Source organism: Sapajus apella, unplaced genomic scaffold, assembly GCF_009761245.1.
Source record: "Sapajus apella isolate SASKATOON/1434 unplaced genomic scaffold, GSC_monkey_1.0 scaffold8, whole genome shotgun sequence".
NCBI classification, from domain to species: domain Eukaryota; kingdom Metazoa; phylum Chordata; class Mammalia; order Primates; family Cebidae; genus Sapajus; species Sapajus apella.
Genome location: NW_022436948.1, coordinates 23,009,986 through 23,028,097, shown reverse-complemented (window position 1 = coordinate 23,028,097; position 18,112 = coordinate 23,009,986). Strand labels below are relative to the sequence as shown.

General features: G+C 31.9%; 1 protein-coding gene across 2 annotated transcripts in view; it reads left to right on the top strand.

Moving 5' to 3' along the window:
* The window catches only part of NCAM2 (neural cell adhesion molecule 2), a 540,885-nt gene that overhangs the window by 505,707 nt on the left and 17,066 nt on the right, over positions 1-18,112 (top strand). For both annotated transcript variants that reach the window (XM_032277132.1, XM_032277133.1), the window contains exon 16: positions 3,537-3,741. In XM_032277132.1, the coding sequence (XP_032133023.1) occupies positions 3,537-3,741 (205 nt within the window). The remainder of the gene's footprint in view (positions 1-3,536; positions 3,742-18,112) is intronic.

The window sequence follows — 18,112 nt, the reverse complement described above, 5'->3', positions numbered from 1 at the left end:
GGTTTTTGAAAAGCTGGTATTATCAAATATAATACATTTCATGGAAAAGTTATTTAATATTTGAGTTCGGATTTGATTGTACAACAGAAACATGAAGACACATACAGTAGTCCCTGCTTTAGCCAGAGATAACATTCCAAAACTCATAGTGGATGCCCAAAACCTCTGATAGCACTTAACCCTACATACAAAGGTTTTTCCTGTACATACATACCTATGATAAACTTTAATTTATAAATTAGGCACAGTATGTTAACAATCATATCTGTTATTAAAATAGAATGATTACAACAATTGGCAGCATTGCTAATCTTGTATGTAGGGGCCACTACCAGAATCCAGTCATGCTGGTACCCTGACCTCAAACTCTAAACTGTCATTACTGTTAGGAAATACATCTGTCATTTAAGCCAAAAAATGAAGATGTTTTACATGTATAATTTTTCTGAGAGCTTTTTCTAAAGATGAAAATGAAGCAAATCATGACACTAGTTTTATGCTAAAAAGATCACAGAATGAAATATTTGTCAATTAAAAGCTAACTAGCCAAAGCTGAATTATTTTTTTTAAAAAGTTACTGTACCCTCAAAAGAATAATTTTTACTTAATAAGAGATACTTTTCCACCTTAGATCACTGCTGAAAAGATGTGTTTACGGAATAGTTTAACGTTTAACATTAGACAATTTTTAATCAAAATATCATTTCTCCAGAATTGTATAATATTAAAATAATAATTATAAGCAATACTTGTTAAATGTTCACTTTGTACTAGTCAATAAGTGCCAGAGATTAAGTACATTACCACATTCACAACAATCTTCTTAACAAACCTGTGACCTTCTGTGGTTGTTATGTTTTTTTTTATAACTTTCACCATTTTAACAAAGAAGCACTTCAGCCTTAGAGATATTAGATGGCTTATCCCCACCACTAATGATGGTAAGTGATGAAAGCAGGCTTTTCTTACTCCTGATGCAGTGTTTTTAAGAACAAAGCAAGACTCTTCAAACTTAGGAAAGGCAAATGGGAATTTGTATAATAAAACAAATATGTTATCATTGATCTATAGGATTTACTTCCCGCAACTATGTCTGCATGTGACAAGAACCTAAATGAGGTAGAAGAGTGATCAAACCAATAGGATCATCAAGTGAATGTATACACTGGGGCTATACCATAATTATATTCATATTTTTCTAATTTTTTCCTGAGCTTTTGTTGTTGAATAATATGCAGTGTATCTAAAATAAATACATACGAATATTGAAAAAATATTGGATTTTTATATAATCACATGTTTAATAGGTAAGTTGACTTCTCTGTATTGTAATACTAGACTTGGAAGTGAGTCATTTATATTTGAAAATGGATAATGTAAGAAAATATGTACCATTTTTTTAACTGCAAACAAAAATCCTAGTTTGCTTGATATGTTATTTTTTTGTAGCATGAGGCACTAGTTCTTTCTTAAATCATGCGTAGAGATATACCTTTGAAAAATTGAGAACTAATCTCTGGAATCTTATTCTATATTTGTTTATTGAGATTTTGCAAACTAAAAATATATATATTAAATCCGTATGGCTGAAAAATACGATTCTTTCTCTAGTAATTCTTTCCTCAAGTGGGCTCGTGTGCTAAGATAAAAGTTCTGTCAAAACCAAAATTTTTCCTGGATATTAGCTAAGTAATTTTCCTAGATTATCACTATCTAAGTAGCATGTTAAAATTTGGTATAGGAAGGAGATATTGAAATTGACGTGAATACATTATTTTTCTTCCACACTGCTATGTGTTTATTACTATCAACTTCATGAGTAACAAAATAATTTCAATAAAAATTACACTGTCTTGGACATGAGCATTCTAAATTTGTTAACTCAGTGCTTAAGTAATTCTCATTTGCCATATCATGGTGACATTGTAGAAGTACATTTACAAATGTGAACCAACAGTGTTGCTAGGGTCAAGTGCCAGGTCACTGTGTCACAAACGGAATGATTTTTTTCAAAACGGAGCTGCTTGCTTTTGGAATGTTAAGAAATAAAAATAAACCTATTTTTTGAAAAAAATAAAATAATGACATGACACTCATCCTACAGAACTAGTATTCAGACAAGTCTGACATATTTCAAAGTAGAGCTACTAGTGGTTGATTTTGTATGTTAGCAGTTACTGTATACTGATGTCCTTGGATCACTGTTTTTCTAGTCAGTATGAAAATATTAAACCAATGTTTAAAAATATGACAAGAAAGTTTGTTACATATATATTATTTTTTCAGGAGTAGTTTTCTCACAATTCAGATTTACATCTATACCTATATCTGTCAATTGAGTTTCACATCAGTTACATATTGAGCATGCTGTTATTATGCTGAGTAGTAAATGCATTTTATCATTAAAGAGACTAAAATGTTTTGCAAGCTAAATCTTAACACACGTGTTAAGAATCATTTGAATACCTATAAAGTTATATTTCTTCCTTTTCTTCTAGATAATACATTATTACCAGTTTAATTTATTCCTTTTCATTGTCCTTATTTTCTTATGCATATTGTTATAGCTGTGGAGTCTGTCCTCAGATTCTACTACAAACCCGTAACACTTGATGCATCTTCATGACTACTTGCTCCACTTGCCATTTCAGTTTTTATCAGCCAGAATACCTCATCACCATTCACCTCTTTCTCTCTCTCTGTTTTTTTTTTTTTTTTTTTTTTTGAGACAGAGTTTCGCTCTGCCACCCAGGCTGGAGTGCAACGGCGCGATTTGGGCTTACTGCAACCTTTGCCTCCCCTTTTCAAGCAATTCTCTTGCTTCAGCCTCCTGAGTAGCTGTGATTACAGGTGTCTGCCACTATGTCAGGCTAATTTTTTGTATTTTTAGTAGAGAAAAGTGGTTTCCATCTTCTCCTACCTTCTTATGAAAGGACTTAACAAAGAGTCATAAATATCGTAGCTATAAAAAGTTGCCTCTAATCTTACGCATTGGTTAAAATATTAACTGGAGAACTACAGGTGATCCATTTCTTCCAAATGATGATTCCTAAAATATTCATAGAAAGTTATACTTAAATATATTCTCTGTTAAAGCAAAGTGCTTAGAACTATCCATTTGTTAAGTTCAAGTTTTAAAATTTACATAATCTCATTGAGAAGATCTATTTAACACTTTTTACAGAAGTTTTGGCTATTCTTTTAACATTGTGATGATCTATTAACGGGTGTCACTTTCTGATAAAGTATATTTAGGGATATTATAATATTCATTATCATCTCCACTGGGAATCAAGAAATATTTTTTTAAAGATACTTAAACTTACTTTTTTAATAAAAGAAAAGAAGTTTGAAAAAGACAGTCACATAATTAACATATCAATTGCTTAAAATACTGTTTGAAACCAGGGAATAGGTGTCAACAATCATGAAATTGAATTCTGCCAGTTAACATCACATTATTCTCTCTTAAATTGAATTCTTTCATAAGATTTATATTGCAAATAATCATCTAATATTTTCTCATTTTTTTTAAGACACACTTTTTAATGGTCTTGGGCTTGGAGCAGTCATTGGCCTGGGAGTTGCTGCGCTTCTGCTAATTCTTGTGGTAACAGACGTCAGCTGCTTCTTTATTCGGCAATGTGGGTTGCTGATGTGCATCACTAGGAGAATGTGCGGAAAGAAAAGTGGCTCCAGTGGCAAAAGTAAAGAACTCGAAGAAGGAAAAGCTGCATACCTGTGAGTATCAGGCATCTACATCATGTCATATTAAACAAGTGCCGTAGACAAGCTTGAGTGCTTTACTTGAGAGCTTTGTTTTTTCGAAGTAGGGTAAAGAGTTTGATTATGCAACATTGGACACTGCACTGCCTGCTCTCTGACTTTAAAACTATGTGTCCTTAAATATAACATAGAACAAAGTGACTTTGACAACAGCTTATTCAAAATTAAACCTCAAAATGGGATCTTCACTGAAAAGAATTACTGCCATGATTTGCAGATCATAAACATATAGATGGATGGATATTTGTACAAATGTATTCCATTTTGATTTATTTCACTGGTTTTATTTATATTAAAAAAAGAAAGCCTTCGAAAATAAGCAGAGCTAAAACTCAGTTGAACTGAGTTAAAAACCACAAAATCATGGCAACTTCTACAAATGTAAGGCTTCATTAGTTTTTGTATAGAAAATATTATATGTGCTATAAAATACATTATCACAGATTCTGAATTTACTATTCTAAAATTTGATCAAAAGTTGATTACATTTGAGAATTTGGAGCTCTCTGTGTAGTTCCATTTAGTAGAGCAGAATATAATTTTCAAGAAAATATATAGATCAATTTTTTTTAGAAAATTATTTTGTCCCGTAAAAGGGAAATTAAGAGGTTTTAACATTTCCATTTTATTTTGTTTGTCTTTAGATAGATATGGATCTAATCTCAAAAGTAGAATGTGATCCATGCAAACAATTCAGCAAGCACAAGAAATCATATGCAAACATATGCACACACATTTATGTGTTATGTATGTTTTGTATACATACACTTGTGTTGCATTAAACACAGCAATAAAAAATAAGCCTTAAGAGTTCAGGACATATCCTTTATTATTTTTTTAATTTAAAGACTTTCTACTGCATATCTTTTCTAACACATACAAGAATTGAAAGACTTTTTACAACAAACAATCATATACCAACAGTTGGGTTCTACAATAAACATTTTGTGATATTTTCTTTGTAATATGTTTATCAATATTTTAATCATTGTATTTTCTTGAATTTCAAAAAATCAGAACAAAACCCCCACAAAATTCAACTTGCATATCATTACATAGAGTCTAAATTGTGTTTACCTTTATTTAAGTAAAGCCACAGAATAAAATGCACAAAATGTTTCAGTTGAAGAGTTTTGACAAATGTTTTTAAATGTGTAACACAAAACCGTATCACACTCTGGAAGTTCTCTCATTTCCTTATCCAGTCAGCCCACATTAACCTCCCCCACCCAGGTTACTGCTATTCCTGATTTTTCGCCACAGATAGTTTTTGCTTATTTTGGAAATTCATATAAATGGATTCCTATACCATGTCTACCCTTCTGTATCTGACATCTTCAAAAATGTTTTATTAGGACCATTCATGTTTTGTATTTCAAGGACTGATTCTTTTTTATTGTTGAATATTTTTTATTCTTTTTCTATGCGTATATTAAAGCATGGAAGGTCTCATACTGTTTTATAGACTAATTTGTCTTTGCTTTATCATATAGTTTTGTTCTGTTGTGTCATTTACACCTTAAATGTTAAAGATAGTACTTTCATTTGAAAAGATTTTACTTTTAAAATATGTGCCAAAATAGATACCAGTTTTTACATATTTCTACATATTTGCTAATTGTTAAGTTTTACTCTCATGAAAGCATAATATTCAAAAAGGCTTAGATATTATCAGTGTACAGTTTAATAAATATTGACAAGCTGAGTATGCTCATGTTCAATGCTTAAATCAAGGAAAAGGACTCTATTATTTAGGTCTCCTTTCCTGTCCCTGATCAATCTCATGCTAAGCAATATTCTGACTTCATAGCACTATAGATTAGTTTTTCCTGTTTTGTGCTTTATATAAATGAGTTTCTACCTGTTGCACATGGTATATTTTGATACAAGCATACAATATGTAATTATCACATCAGGGTAATTGTGATATGTATCAGTTTAAACCTTTATCAATTCTTTGTGCTAGGAACACATTCCAATTCTACTTTTTTACTTATTTTTAAACATAAATAAATTATTTTTGGCTATTTTCAATCTATTATGACACTAAACACTGAATCCTATTCATTCTATCTAACTGTATTTTTATACCAATTAAGTGTTCCTACTTAATCCCCCATTGCCACTTCCCTATTATCTTTACTAGCCTCTGGTAACAATTATTCTTTTCTCTTTCTCCATCAGTTTAAGTTGTTGTTGTAGCTCCCACATATGAATGAAAACACACAACAATTTTTTCTGCACCTGACTTATTTCACTTAACATAATTGTCTCCCGTTCCATCAATATTTCAACAAATGACAAGATTTTATTTATTTTTGTAGCCAAATGATTTTCCATTGTGTATATACCACATTTTCATCCATTCATCCACTGATGGACACTTAGATCCATATCATAGCTATTCTGAATAGCGCTGCAATAAACATGGGAGCGCAAATATCTCTTAAATATATTGACTTTTAAAATTATTTCGGATATATACCATGCAGATGAATCACTGGATCATATGGTAGTTTCTATTTTTAGTTTTTTGAGGAATCTTCATGCTGTCCTCCATAGCTGCTGTATTAATTTACTTTCCCACTAATCCACAAGTGTATAATAGTTTTCATTTCTTCACATCTTCGTCTGTATTCCTTATTGCCTGTTTTGGCTAAAAGCCATTTTAACTGGGATGAGATGATATCTCATTATAGTTTTGATCTGCATTTCTTTGATGATGTTGAGCATTTTTTGTATACCTGTTGTCTATTTGTATGTTGAATTTTGAGAGACATGCCTATTCAGATCTCTTGCTCATTTTTAATTGGATTATTTGTTTTGATTTGTTTCCTGTTGTTTGAGTTGCTCGTAAATCCTGGTTATTAATTCCTTGTCAGATGGGAAGTTCATAAACATGTCCTCCAATTCTGTGTTGTCTCTTCACTTTGTTGTTTCCTTTAGTGTTCAGAAGTTTTTTAGCTTGATGTGATCCCATTTGTCTGTGTTTGCTTTGTTTGCTTGTGCTTATGGGGTATTACTCAAGAAATTCGTGCCCACATCAATGATCTGAGGTGTCTCCCTCATCTTTTCTTACGGTACTTCCATGGATTTGGTCTTCAATTTAAGTCAACATTCTGTTTTGATTTGATCTTTGTATATGGCAAGAGATAGAGGTCTACTTTCATTCTTCTACATATGGATGTACAGTTTTCTCAGTACCATGTAATGACAAGACTGCCCTTTCACCAATGTATGTTCTTGGCAGCTGCGATAAAAATAAGTCTACTGTAAATGCATGGATTTATGTCTGTGTTCTCTAATCTGTTTCACTTGATCTGTGTGTCTGTTTTAGTGCCAGCATCATGATGTTTTGTTTATTATAACTCTGTAGTATAATTTGAAGTTAGGTAATATGATTTCTCCACTTTTGTTCTGTTGAGTCAGGATGGCTTTGGCTCTTCTGGGTCTTTTGTGTTTTCTATATTTTACATTTTACAATTTTTTTTCTATTTATGTGAAGAATGTCATAGTATTTTGATAAGAATTGCATTGAATCTGTAGATTGCTCTGAGTAGTATGGACATTTTAACAATACTTATTCTTCTAATCCACAAACATAAAATAGCTTTTCATTTTTGTATCATTTCAAGTTTTTCAGCAATGTTTTATCATTTTCATTCTAGAGATCTTTTACTTCTTTGCTTAAGTTCATTCCTAGGTATTTCTTTTTTGTTTCTTTGTTTTATATTTGTATTATTTTATTGTTGTCTTCTTACTTTATATTATACTTTAAGTTCTGGTATACATCTGCAGAATGTGCAGGTTTGTTATATAGATATACACGTGCCATAGTGATTTGCTCCATCCATCACCCCATCATCTACATTAGGTATTTCTCCTAATGCTATCCCTCCCCTAGGCCTCCAACCCCTGACGGTCCCCAATGTCTAATATTCCCCTGCCTGTGTCCATGTGTCCTCATTCTTCAACTCCCATTTATGAGGGAGAACATGTGGTGTTTAGTTTTCTGTTCTTGTATTGGCTTGCTGAGAATTATGGTTTCCAGCTTCATCTATGTCCCTGCAAAGGACATGAACTCATCCTTTCTTATGGCTGCTTAGTATTCCATGATATATAGGTACCACATTTTCTTTATCCATTCTATCATTGATAGATATCTGGGTTGGTTCCAAGTCTTTGCTATTGTGAACAATGCTGCAGTAAACCTACATGTGCGTGTGTCTTTATAATGGAATGTTTTGTAATCCTTTGGGTATATACCCAGTAATGGAATTGCTGGGTCAAATGGTATTTCTATTTCTAGATCCTTGAGGAATCACCACACTGTCTTCCACAATGGTTGAGCTAATTTACACTCCCACCAACAGTGTAAAAGCGTTCCTATTTCCCCACATCCTCTCCTTTTTAATGATTGCCATTCTAACTGGCATCAGATGGTGTCTCATTGTGGTTTTGATTTGCATTTCTCTAATGACCAGTGATGATGAGCTTTTTATCATATGTTTTTGGCCGCATAAGTGTCTCCTTTTGAGAAGTGTCTGTTAATATCCTTCATCCACTTTTTGATTTTTTTTCCTTATAAATGTGTTTAAGTTCTTTGTAGATTCTGGATATTAGCCCTTTGTCAGATGGAGATATTACAAAAATTTTCTACCTATTCACTCTGATGGTAGTTTCTTTTGCTGTGCAGAAGCTCTTTAGTTTAATTAGATCCCATTTGTCAATTTTGGCTTTTGTTGCCATTGCTTTTGGTGTTTTAGACATGAAGTCTTTGCTGAGGCCTATGTCCTGAATGGTATTGACTACGTTTTCTTCTAGGGCTTTTATGGTTTTAGGTCTTACATTTAAGTATTTAATTCACTTTGATTTTAGCTTTTACAAATAGACTACTTTCTTGGATTCTTTTTCAGATTGTTTGCTGTCGACATGTAGTAATGTTACTGATTATTATATGTTGATTTTATACGCTGAAACATTACTAAATTTATTTGTTGGTTCTAATAGTTTCTTTTTGGAGTCTTTAGAATTTTCTAAATATATGATATAATTATAAGAAGGGTTATTTGACTCCTTCCTTTCCACTTTGGATGTGTTTTATTTCTTTATCTGTCTTAATTGCTCTGGCTATGACTCCCAGTACTATATTAATACCAGTGGTGAAAGTAGACATCCTTGTCTTGATTCAGATCTTAGAGGAAAGATTTTCCATTTTTGCCTTTTCATTATGATACTAGCTATGGATATGTCATAAATAGCTCTTATTGTGTTGAAGTGTCTTTATTACTTCTATATCCAGTTTTTTAAAGTGTGATGAATTGATGTATTTTATCAAGTATTTTCGGCATAAATTGAAATTATTATATGTTTTACTTTTCTTACATTTTGTTGATATGATATATCACATTTATTTATCTACATGTGTTAAATCACCTTTGCACCCCTGGGATAAATTTTCCTTGATCTAAATGAATGATATTTTCAATGTGTTGTTGGGTTCAGTTTGCTCATACTTTGTTGAGGATTTTTGCATCTATGTTCATCAGAGATATTGGCCTGTAGTCCTGTAGTTTTCCTTTTTATTTGTGTCTTTGTCTGATTTTGATGTTAAGGTAATACTGACTTGGTAGAATGAGTTTTTGAGTTTTCCCACCTCCTTAATATTATTGAATAGTTTGAGTAGAATTGATATTAATTCCGCTTTGATGTTTAGTAGAATTCATAAGTCAACCTATTCAAGTCCTGAACTTTTCTTTAATTAATTTTTATTACTGCTTCTGTCTCATTACTTATATTGGCTTATTGAGGTTTTGGATCTCTTTATGGTTCTGCCTTGGTAGTTTGTATGTGTCTAGGAATTTATCTAGTTTTCCACTTTGCATACAGTTTCTCATAATATTGTCTAATGACTTTTTTTTTCTTTATTGAGATTAAGTCTCGCTCTGTCGGCTGGCTAGAGGGCGGTGATGTGGTCTCGGCTAACTGCCACCTTCACCTCCTCGGCTGAGGTGATCCTCCTGCCTCTCACCCTCCCAAGTAGCTGGGACTATGCCCAGCTAATCTTTGTATTTTTGTTGAGATAGGTTTTCACCATATTGCCCAGACTGGTCTTGAATCCCTTACCTCAAGTAATCTGCCCACCTTGGTCTCCCAAAGTGACCTCACAGGGCCTCCCAGACATGAGCCATCATGATCGGCCATGATTTTTGGATTTTTGTGATATCAGTTTTAATGTCTCCTTTCTCATCTGTAATTTTATTTATTTGACTCATCTGTCTTTTAGTCTGGCTAAAGATTTATCATTTTTATTGTCTTGCTAAAAAAATCACTTTTTCTTATCTTTAGGGCTTCTAAGTGTAAATTTCATTTATTTCTGCCTGATCTTTATTATTTATTTTCTTCTACTACTTTTGGGTTGAATTTGCTTTGGCACTTCCAGTTCTTTAAGATGCATTGTTCAGGTTGTTTTGTTTAAGTGTTTCTGCTATTTTTGTTAGACGTTTATTGCTGTAAATGTCCCACTTACTACTACTTTTGGAGTATCCTACAGATTTTGGTATTTTGTGTTTCCATTATCATTTGTTTCAATAAATTTTTAATTTTCCTTCTTAATTTCTTCACTGACTTAATGATCATTCAGGAGCATATTTTTAATTTCCATATGTTTGTATAGTTTCCAGAGTTCCTCTTATTTCTTTTTAGTTTATTGTTTTCCATTGTCAAAAGACTGGGTGGTCGAGGTGGGTGAATCACCTGAGTCCAAGAGTTCATGGCCAGCCTGGCCAACTTGGCTAAACCAAAATACAAAAATCAGCTTGGCATTGTGGCATGCGCCTGTAATCCCAGCTACTCAGGAGGCTGAGGCAGGAGAATTGCTTGGACCTAAAAGGCAGCGGTTGCAGTGAACCATGATGGGGCCACTGCACTCCAGCCTGGGCTACAGAGCAAGACTCCATCTCAAGAAAAAAATAAAAATTTATTTCATTTTAAGGGAGTACCATTTTAAGTCTATTTTTAAGTAGCTGTGAAAAGATTCCAAGAACCAGTGGCAAAATAAATAAACTTGAATCCCAGTATACTTGGACAAGTTATTCTGACTTCTGTGAACATTAGTTTCTTTATCCATAAAGGAATATTTGCATTTCTGCTCCACATATTGTGTGACTTAAGAAATTGATGCAATATATGCAAAATTACCATTATAATGCCTGGCATTTAATAATAATTATGTGTTAGGGTTAGAAATTTAGGAGAATCAAATCCCCATAGCTACATTGTTTTTACATCTCCAAGCCTATTTCAATTTTACTAGATTGTTTGTCTATGACCCTTTGTTATGTATATTCTGTAAGGGTTATTTTAACTTCATAAGATGGCAATTAGGTAACATATTTCAGTTCAAAAATTAGATTCAATTGTTCTCAAACACAATGCAAACTGCATATTTGTTGGACATGGAATAAACTAAAGAATCAACATCAGTTAGTTTGTACTGCACACTAAACGAGATACAAATAAGAGATGTGGTAAATACAGTGGAATCAATTCATTTCCAATATCTTTGATTTTCTTCATCATTACCTTTTATGTCTCCTAATAATTTTCCGTACTTTTACTTTGACTTCCTAACTAAACAAATAGATCACGAAACTTAGTTTTAGTTGTTTTATTTAAATAGAGTCACATGATAAAACACATTGAATAAATATTATATATACTAACATCATTACATATACTATATATGTTATGTTATATATAAAGGTATAGATCGAGATATATATTAAATTTTATATGTCTTCTCTTTTGCTCATCCACTGAGCAAATATTTATGGAACAAATGCAAGGTTATAAGCACTTTTATAGAACCTGGGAACAAATTAGTAAGCAAAGCAAACAATAACTTTGTTCACATGGAGTTCAAGTTATTGTGCACGAAGGCAGTTAATAAATGTTAAGTAAAACTGAAGTGTCCAGTAGTGATAAGCACTAAACAAATGAAAGGCAGGATGTTAAGTTGTTATTTGACACTGTGTCATAAACACCACTTGGGGAGGTGACATTAAGCTTAAGGGTGGATAATAAGGAGCAAGTAATATAACAATCAAGGGAAAGAACATTCTAGGCAGGCGTAAAACAATTAATATAAAGGTTCTAACATGGGAATAAACTTGGTATGTTCAGACAAATGAACCTTAGTGGTGAGAGGCAGGGAGAGATAAACTGGTATAAATATAAGACTGGAAAATTATCTAGGGACCAAAGTATTATTCCATCTTCTTGCATCAAAGAAAAGAGTCTGACTTTTATTTGAAATAGAAAACTACTAGAAGAGTTTTAAAAAGATGATTTTTGCTATTGCATAAGGAAGGAATTATTGGGCCTGGTAGGTTTAAGGGAATGATTTACAACCAGGGAGACCAGGTAAGAGGAGCTTCAAGTACACCAGATGAAAATTGTTGGATTTTTGTTGTTGTTGTTGTTGTTGTTTTCTTTTGTCCCAAGGCAGTGGTATTACACTTACATAAATGAGAGGATGTATTTCAGATATAATTGAGGTAATGTCAAGTATCTGTTGATTGATTTTATTTTGGGGTTAGGGAAGGAGAGAAATCAAAATGTACCTTCATGCCTTTGGTTAATTAACTGTGCAAACAACCAGGTCCATGCAGTTGTGCTGTTTACTTTTATATAACTCTACTATTTGTTAATTTGTACACTAACACCTCTGTTTTTAAATCCTGCTGAGTTTAATTAACCTTAAGGAATTGAGAAAATGAAAATATGTGGCTAGTTCCATGCTTATTATTGATCACCCCATTTTTATATAAATTTCTTGTACCTTGGGAAAAGAGCTTTCAGCTCTTCAAAAATGTATTGTTCAAGTTTGCAAAAGATATAAAATCTTAATGAGAAATAGGGTATAACTGATTTGACTGTTCAGATATATACTAGCTTCTAAATATGATCCCTAGCATTCTGAGACTAACTCTTTAATGTTTTCAAAACTTATGACTATGATGATTTATTAAATCCACATTAATTACACTTGAAGCATTTTTGTTTTAAGAGCACCTCACAGCTGAGAAAAGATCAATTAAAATCAATGTCATAGAGAATAGTATTAGTGTAAAGTTAACTTTAATTTAATTCTTATAAATTTAAATTAACATATAGCTTGCATTCTCAGAGTTTTTCTTATCAAACTAACAATACATTTTATCAAATTATCTTTTTACTGTTATTTACTCAAGTGAAATTTACTAAGCATTAATATTAAAAATATTTATTGATCATCTATACAACAAGAGACAGTTCTAACTTCTGTGACTATTACTTGTAAAAAAGCAGACTCATTTCCTTCTATCAGGAAATTTTTATTCTGGCAGGAAACACATTTTAATTTTAAAAAATCAAATGACAAATAAATAATGTCTTATGAATGCTATGTAAAAGTAAATAATTTACCAACTCATATTTATCTAATCAAGTTGTGAAAGAACTAAAGCATAAAAAAGACGAGGAGGAATTAACTAGCTGACCTGTGTATGTGGTCAGGGGTGTGGAAAATGGTTCTTCAGGCAGAGGGAATGTACTGCGTAAAAGGCTTTGTTACAAGAGAAATTATGATATGACTCAAAAACTGAAGAAATATGTATGAAATATCAACTGTATTTTCTGAATAACACTGGCAAAACAAACCAAAACAATACTTCCATTTTTCAGCCCAGCATGCAAGGAGATTAAAATTTGCTGCTCTCTCCTAATAAACTGAAAGCTAAACAAACTGAAATCAACAATTCTCTTAGATTCATAAGAAAAATTTGGTTGTAGTGCAAACTATGTCCCGACAATTGAAGAGACAGAGAGGCAGATACAGAAAAATCACAGCTTATCAGAGTAGAAACCTATATGCAGAAACATCTATAAGAACCAGTTCTGGAATAGGAAAAAAAAAATGTTATTCATGAATTGGTTGAGGCTCCATGTGGACCAGTCAGTGAATTGAAAACTCCAGGACAACTTAGTCACTGGAGGTCCTATGCATCTGAGGATTTTACTTTCAGGAGCTTAACCAAGTTCTTACAATGAATATTAGAGAAATATCTCATATTTCTGAAATTGGAAGTGAATAGTAACTACATTAAAAATATACCAGAGCATTACGTTCTTAACAAGGTCTACTCTCAGAAGAAACTCTTTAATCAGAGCCTAACTTGGGATTTTTATCAGAGTCTACCTGACTTGCAGAATGGAATTACCCAACACCACCCTGTTCTAGGTTTCCCCCTGGAAATCCCCAAAACCAGCCCACTCTAGTCATTCTGTCCCACCAAGGTTGTGGGAGGATGTGAGATATGCTTTTGAAGTTTACAGCCAGAATCACAGACTCATTAAAGGACTGAGACCTAATCATGGGATGATAAACTCTTCTTCTGCCCCACACATTACCACCATGTTACTAAAGGCCTATTGATAGCATTTACTTTTACCCAGTATGTTCTGTCCAGCTATCAAGAAAAAAATTACAAGGGATTCTAAGAAGCAAAAAAACACAGTTTGAAGAGAGAGGCAGCATTAGAACCAGATTTAGATACGATGATGATGTTAGAATTATCAGACTATGAATATAAGATAACTATGATTAATATGCTAAGAACTCTAACAGGTAGACAATAGGCAATAGCAGATGTGCCATGTATACAAGTAGAGAGATGGAGAGTCTAAAAAAGAGGAATGTCTTTGATGGGCTTATTAGTGGAATAGAAACAGCTGAAGAAAGAATCTCTAAGCTTGAAGAAGCCTCAGCAAAAACCGCCAAAATGGAAAGGCAAAGAGGAAAAAAAAAAAAGACCCAAGCAAACAAATAAACAAACAAACAAAAAGAACATAATATCAAGAACCATGGAATAAATATAAAATTTATTTTATATTTATATATTTATATATATATATTTTATAAATATAAAATATATACACATTGGTAATATTTAAATAAGAAGACAGGGAGAAGTAAACAGAGGGAATATTTGAAGCAATAATGACTGAGAATTTTACCAAATAATGTCAGGCATCGTACCACAGATCCAGGAAATTCAAATATGCAAATTCAAACATGTTGAAAAAAATCCCACATAAGTACATCATATTCAAACTGCAGAAAATTAATGTGTATATATTCACGTATAAGAATAGACATGAATATATTTTTCATATTCATTATGAATGAATAGTATATTTATGTATTTTATATATGAATATTCATATATGAGTAAAAATATATTTATATTTTATATGTGAATATGAATATACATGAATGAATAATGTATTTATAAATACAAATATATATGAATAATATATTTACATATGAATATGAAGATGATATATGAATGAATACTATATATATTAATATGAATCTATTTGAATGAATAATATATTTATATATTCCTTATATATATAAATTTACATATGTGCTTTCTATAATATATAGAAAGAATACTGAAAGAAGCCAGAGAGCCAGAGGTAAAAACAGCCTTACTGATGGAGCAAAAATATGTTTTACCCCAGAATTTTCTGCAGAAGCCATAAAAGCAAGAATTTAGTTAAGTGAAATATTTTTAGTGTTGAGAGAGAAAACCCCGCTAGTGTGGAATTCTGTCTCTGTGAAATTATCCTTCAAATGTACAACAGAAAGAATATCCTTTCTCAGACAAACAAAAAATAGAAAGAATGTTTTGCCAATGGGCCTGACTTGCAAGAAATGTTTTGAACAAATTCTTTTTTTTTTTTTTTTTGAGACAGAGTTTCACTCTGTTGCCTGGTCTGAACTGCAGTGGCATGATCTCAGCTCACTGCTACCTCCCCCTCTGAGATTCAAGTGTTTCTCCTTGTAAGACTTCTGAGTAGCCGGGATTACAGGCATTCACCACCATGCCCAGCTAATTTTTGTATTCTTAGTAGAGACAGGGTTTCCCCATGGTGACCAGGCTGATCTCAAACTCCTGACCTCCACCCACCTCAGCCTCTCCAAGTGTTGGGATTACAGGCATGAGCCGCTGCAGCTGGCCCTGAACAAGTTCTTCAGAGTAGAAAATGCTATAAACTAGAAACTTAGATTTCCAGATCATTTGATCATTTTTAAATTGGACTTGTTTTTTGTTTTGTTGTTTTTGTTTGTTATTGTTTTGCTGTTGAGCTGAGTTTCTTAATATATCCTGGTTATTGTCTCTTCACTTTACTGATCGTTTCCATTTCTATGCAGAACCTTTTGAGTTTGATGTGATCCCATCTGTCCATTTTTTGTTTGGATTGCCTGTGTTCACGGGTTCTTAATCAAGAAATCTTTGCCCAGCCCAATATCCTGAAGAATTTCACCAAATTTTTCTTCTAGTAGTTTCATGGGTTCAGATATTAGATTAAGTCTTTAATCATTTTAGATTTGATCTTTATGTATGTTTAGAGATTAAGTTCTAAATTTATGCTTCTGCATATAGATATCTATCTAGTTTACCCAGCACAGTTTATTGAAGAGACTGTCCTTCCCCTAATATATTTTTAAAGAAAGAAAGTGCATCACAAAAAGAATACGTGATGGTAAATTAAAAATTTTTACTTTTTCTTATTTTTGGTCATAAGAAAATAATAACGAAAACAATATATTTTATTATATATATATATGTATATATACTATGTATAAGATAAATGAATGGTAACAATGATGTAAGAGATGAGAGGAAAAATTTAGAAATAACTTATTATAAGGAACTGCTGCTACCCATGAAACAGTACAGTTTTATTTGAAAGTTGACTTCATTCACTTCATTGTAAATGTATATTGAAAATTCTCGAACAACAAATAAACAAGTTAAAGAAGTATAACTGATATGCTAAGGAAAGAAAATTGAATCATATAAAATACTTGATCTAAACAGCCAAAGACAGAAAAATAGTGAAAGACAAAAACTGAAATAATGAATAGGGCAATAAATAAAATAGTTACAAATATAATAGATATTTATCAATTGCATCAATAATTACCTTGAAATTGCAGTCATCTAAATAGATCCATTGAAAGGCAGAGACTGTCAGAGTAGATTTAAAAAAAAAAACAAGACCCAACCAGATATTGTTCACATACACACACACACACACACACACACACACACACACACACAAAATAAGTATAATGGCACACATAAATGAAAAATAAATGGATACAGAAAGGCACGCTATGCTAATACGAATTAAATGAAAGCAAGAGTAGAAATATTGATGCCTGATGCAGTCAACATCAGAGCAAGAAAAGTTATCAGCTTTCTAAAGGGATATTACCTATTTATAATGTGGTCATTTCTCAAGTAAAATATAGCTATCTTTAACATGTATGTATTTAGCAATAAAGCATACAAATATGTGAGACAAAAATTAATACAACTTAATGAGAAATATGTATCCACTTTTGTACCTGGAGACTTTAATGCTGCTCTATAAGAAACTAACAAATTCAGCAAGCAGAAAAAAAAATGAAATAAAAAGAAAAAAATAAGAAAAATGAAAAAATTTTGATTAAAAAAAATCAAATCAGTAAGGACATTGTTTAACCAAACAACGTCAATCAACTCTATATGTCATCTGTAGACTACTTCATCCAGTAACAGCAGAATACATACACTTCCCAAGCTTGCCTAGAATACGCATCAAGATAGATCACACCCTAAGTTATATGACATACCTTAAAGCATTTTAAAAATAGGAATCAAACGATATCTGCCCTCAAACCATAATGGAATTATACTGCAAATCAATAAAAGAAAGCTAGAAAATACTTCGAATGCTTGAAGATTAAACAATGTACATTTACATAACATATAGGTCTAAGAAAAATATCTCAAAAGAAATTTTTTAATATTTTTAACTAAATGAAAATGAAAGCACAACAAATCAAAATTTTGGGGATGAAGTGAAAGCAATGTTAACAGGGAGATTTCTGTGAATACATATATTAGAAAATAAGACAGATTTAAGCGTATTATCTAAATTTCTCTACCTCAGGAAACTAAGAATAAAAGAGCAGATTAAGTTCAAAGTAAGCAGAAGAAAACAAATAATAAACATTATACAAGAAGTAAATAAATTTTGAAATAAAATCAATAGAATTAAAATGGAAAGCTGGTTCTTTTAAAAAATCAACAAAATTGCTGTCTATACCTAAGCTAACTAAGAAAAATTTTAAAAGGTGGAGAAAGAGAGAGAAAGAACACAAGAATATCAGAAACAAAGAAGGAATAATTACTACAGACATCATCGTCATTCAAAGGATAATATT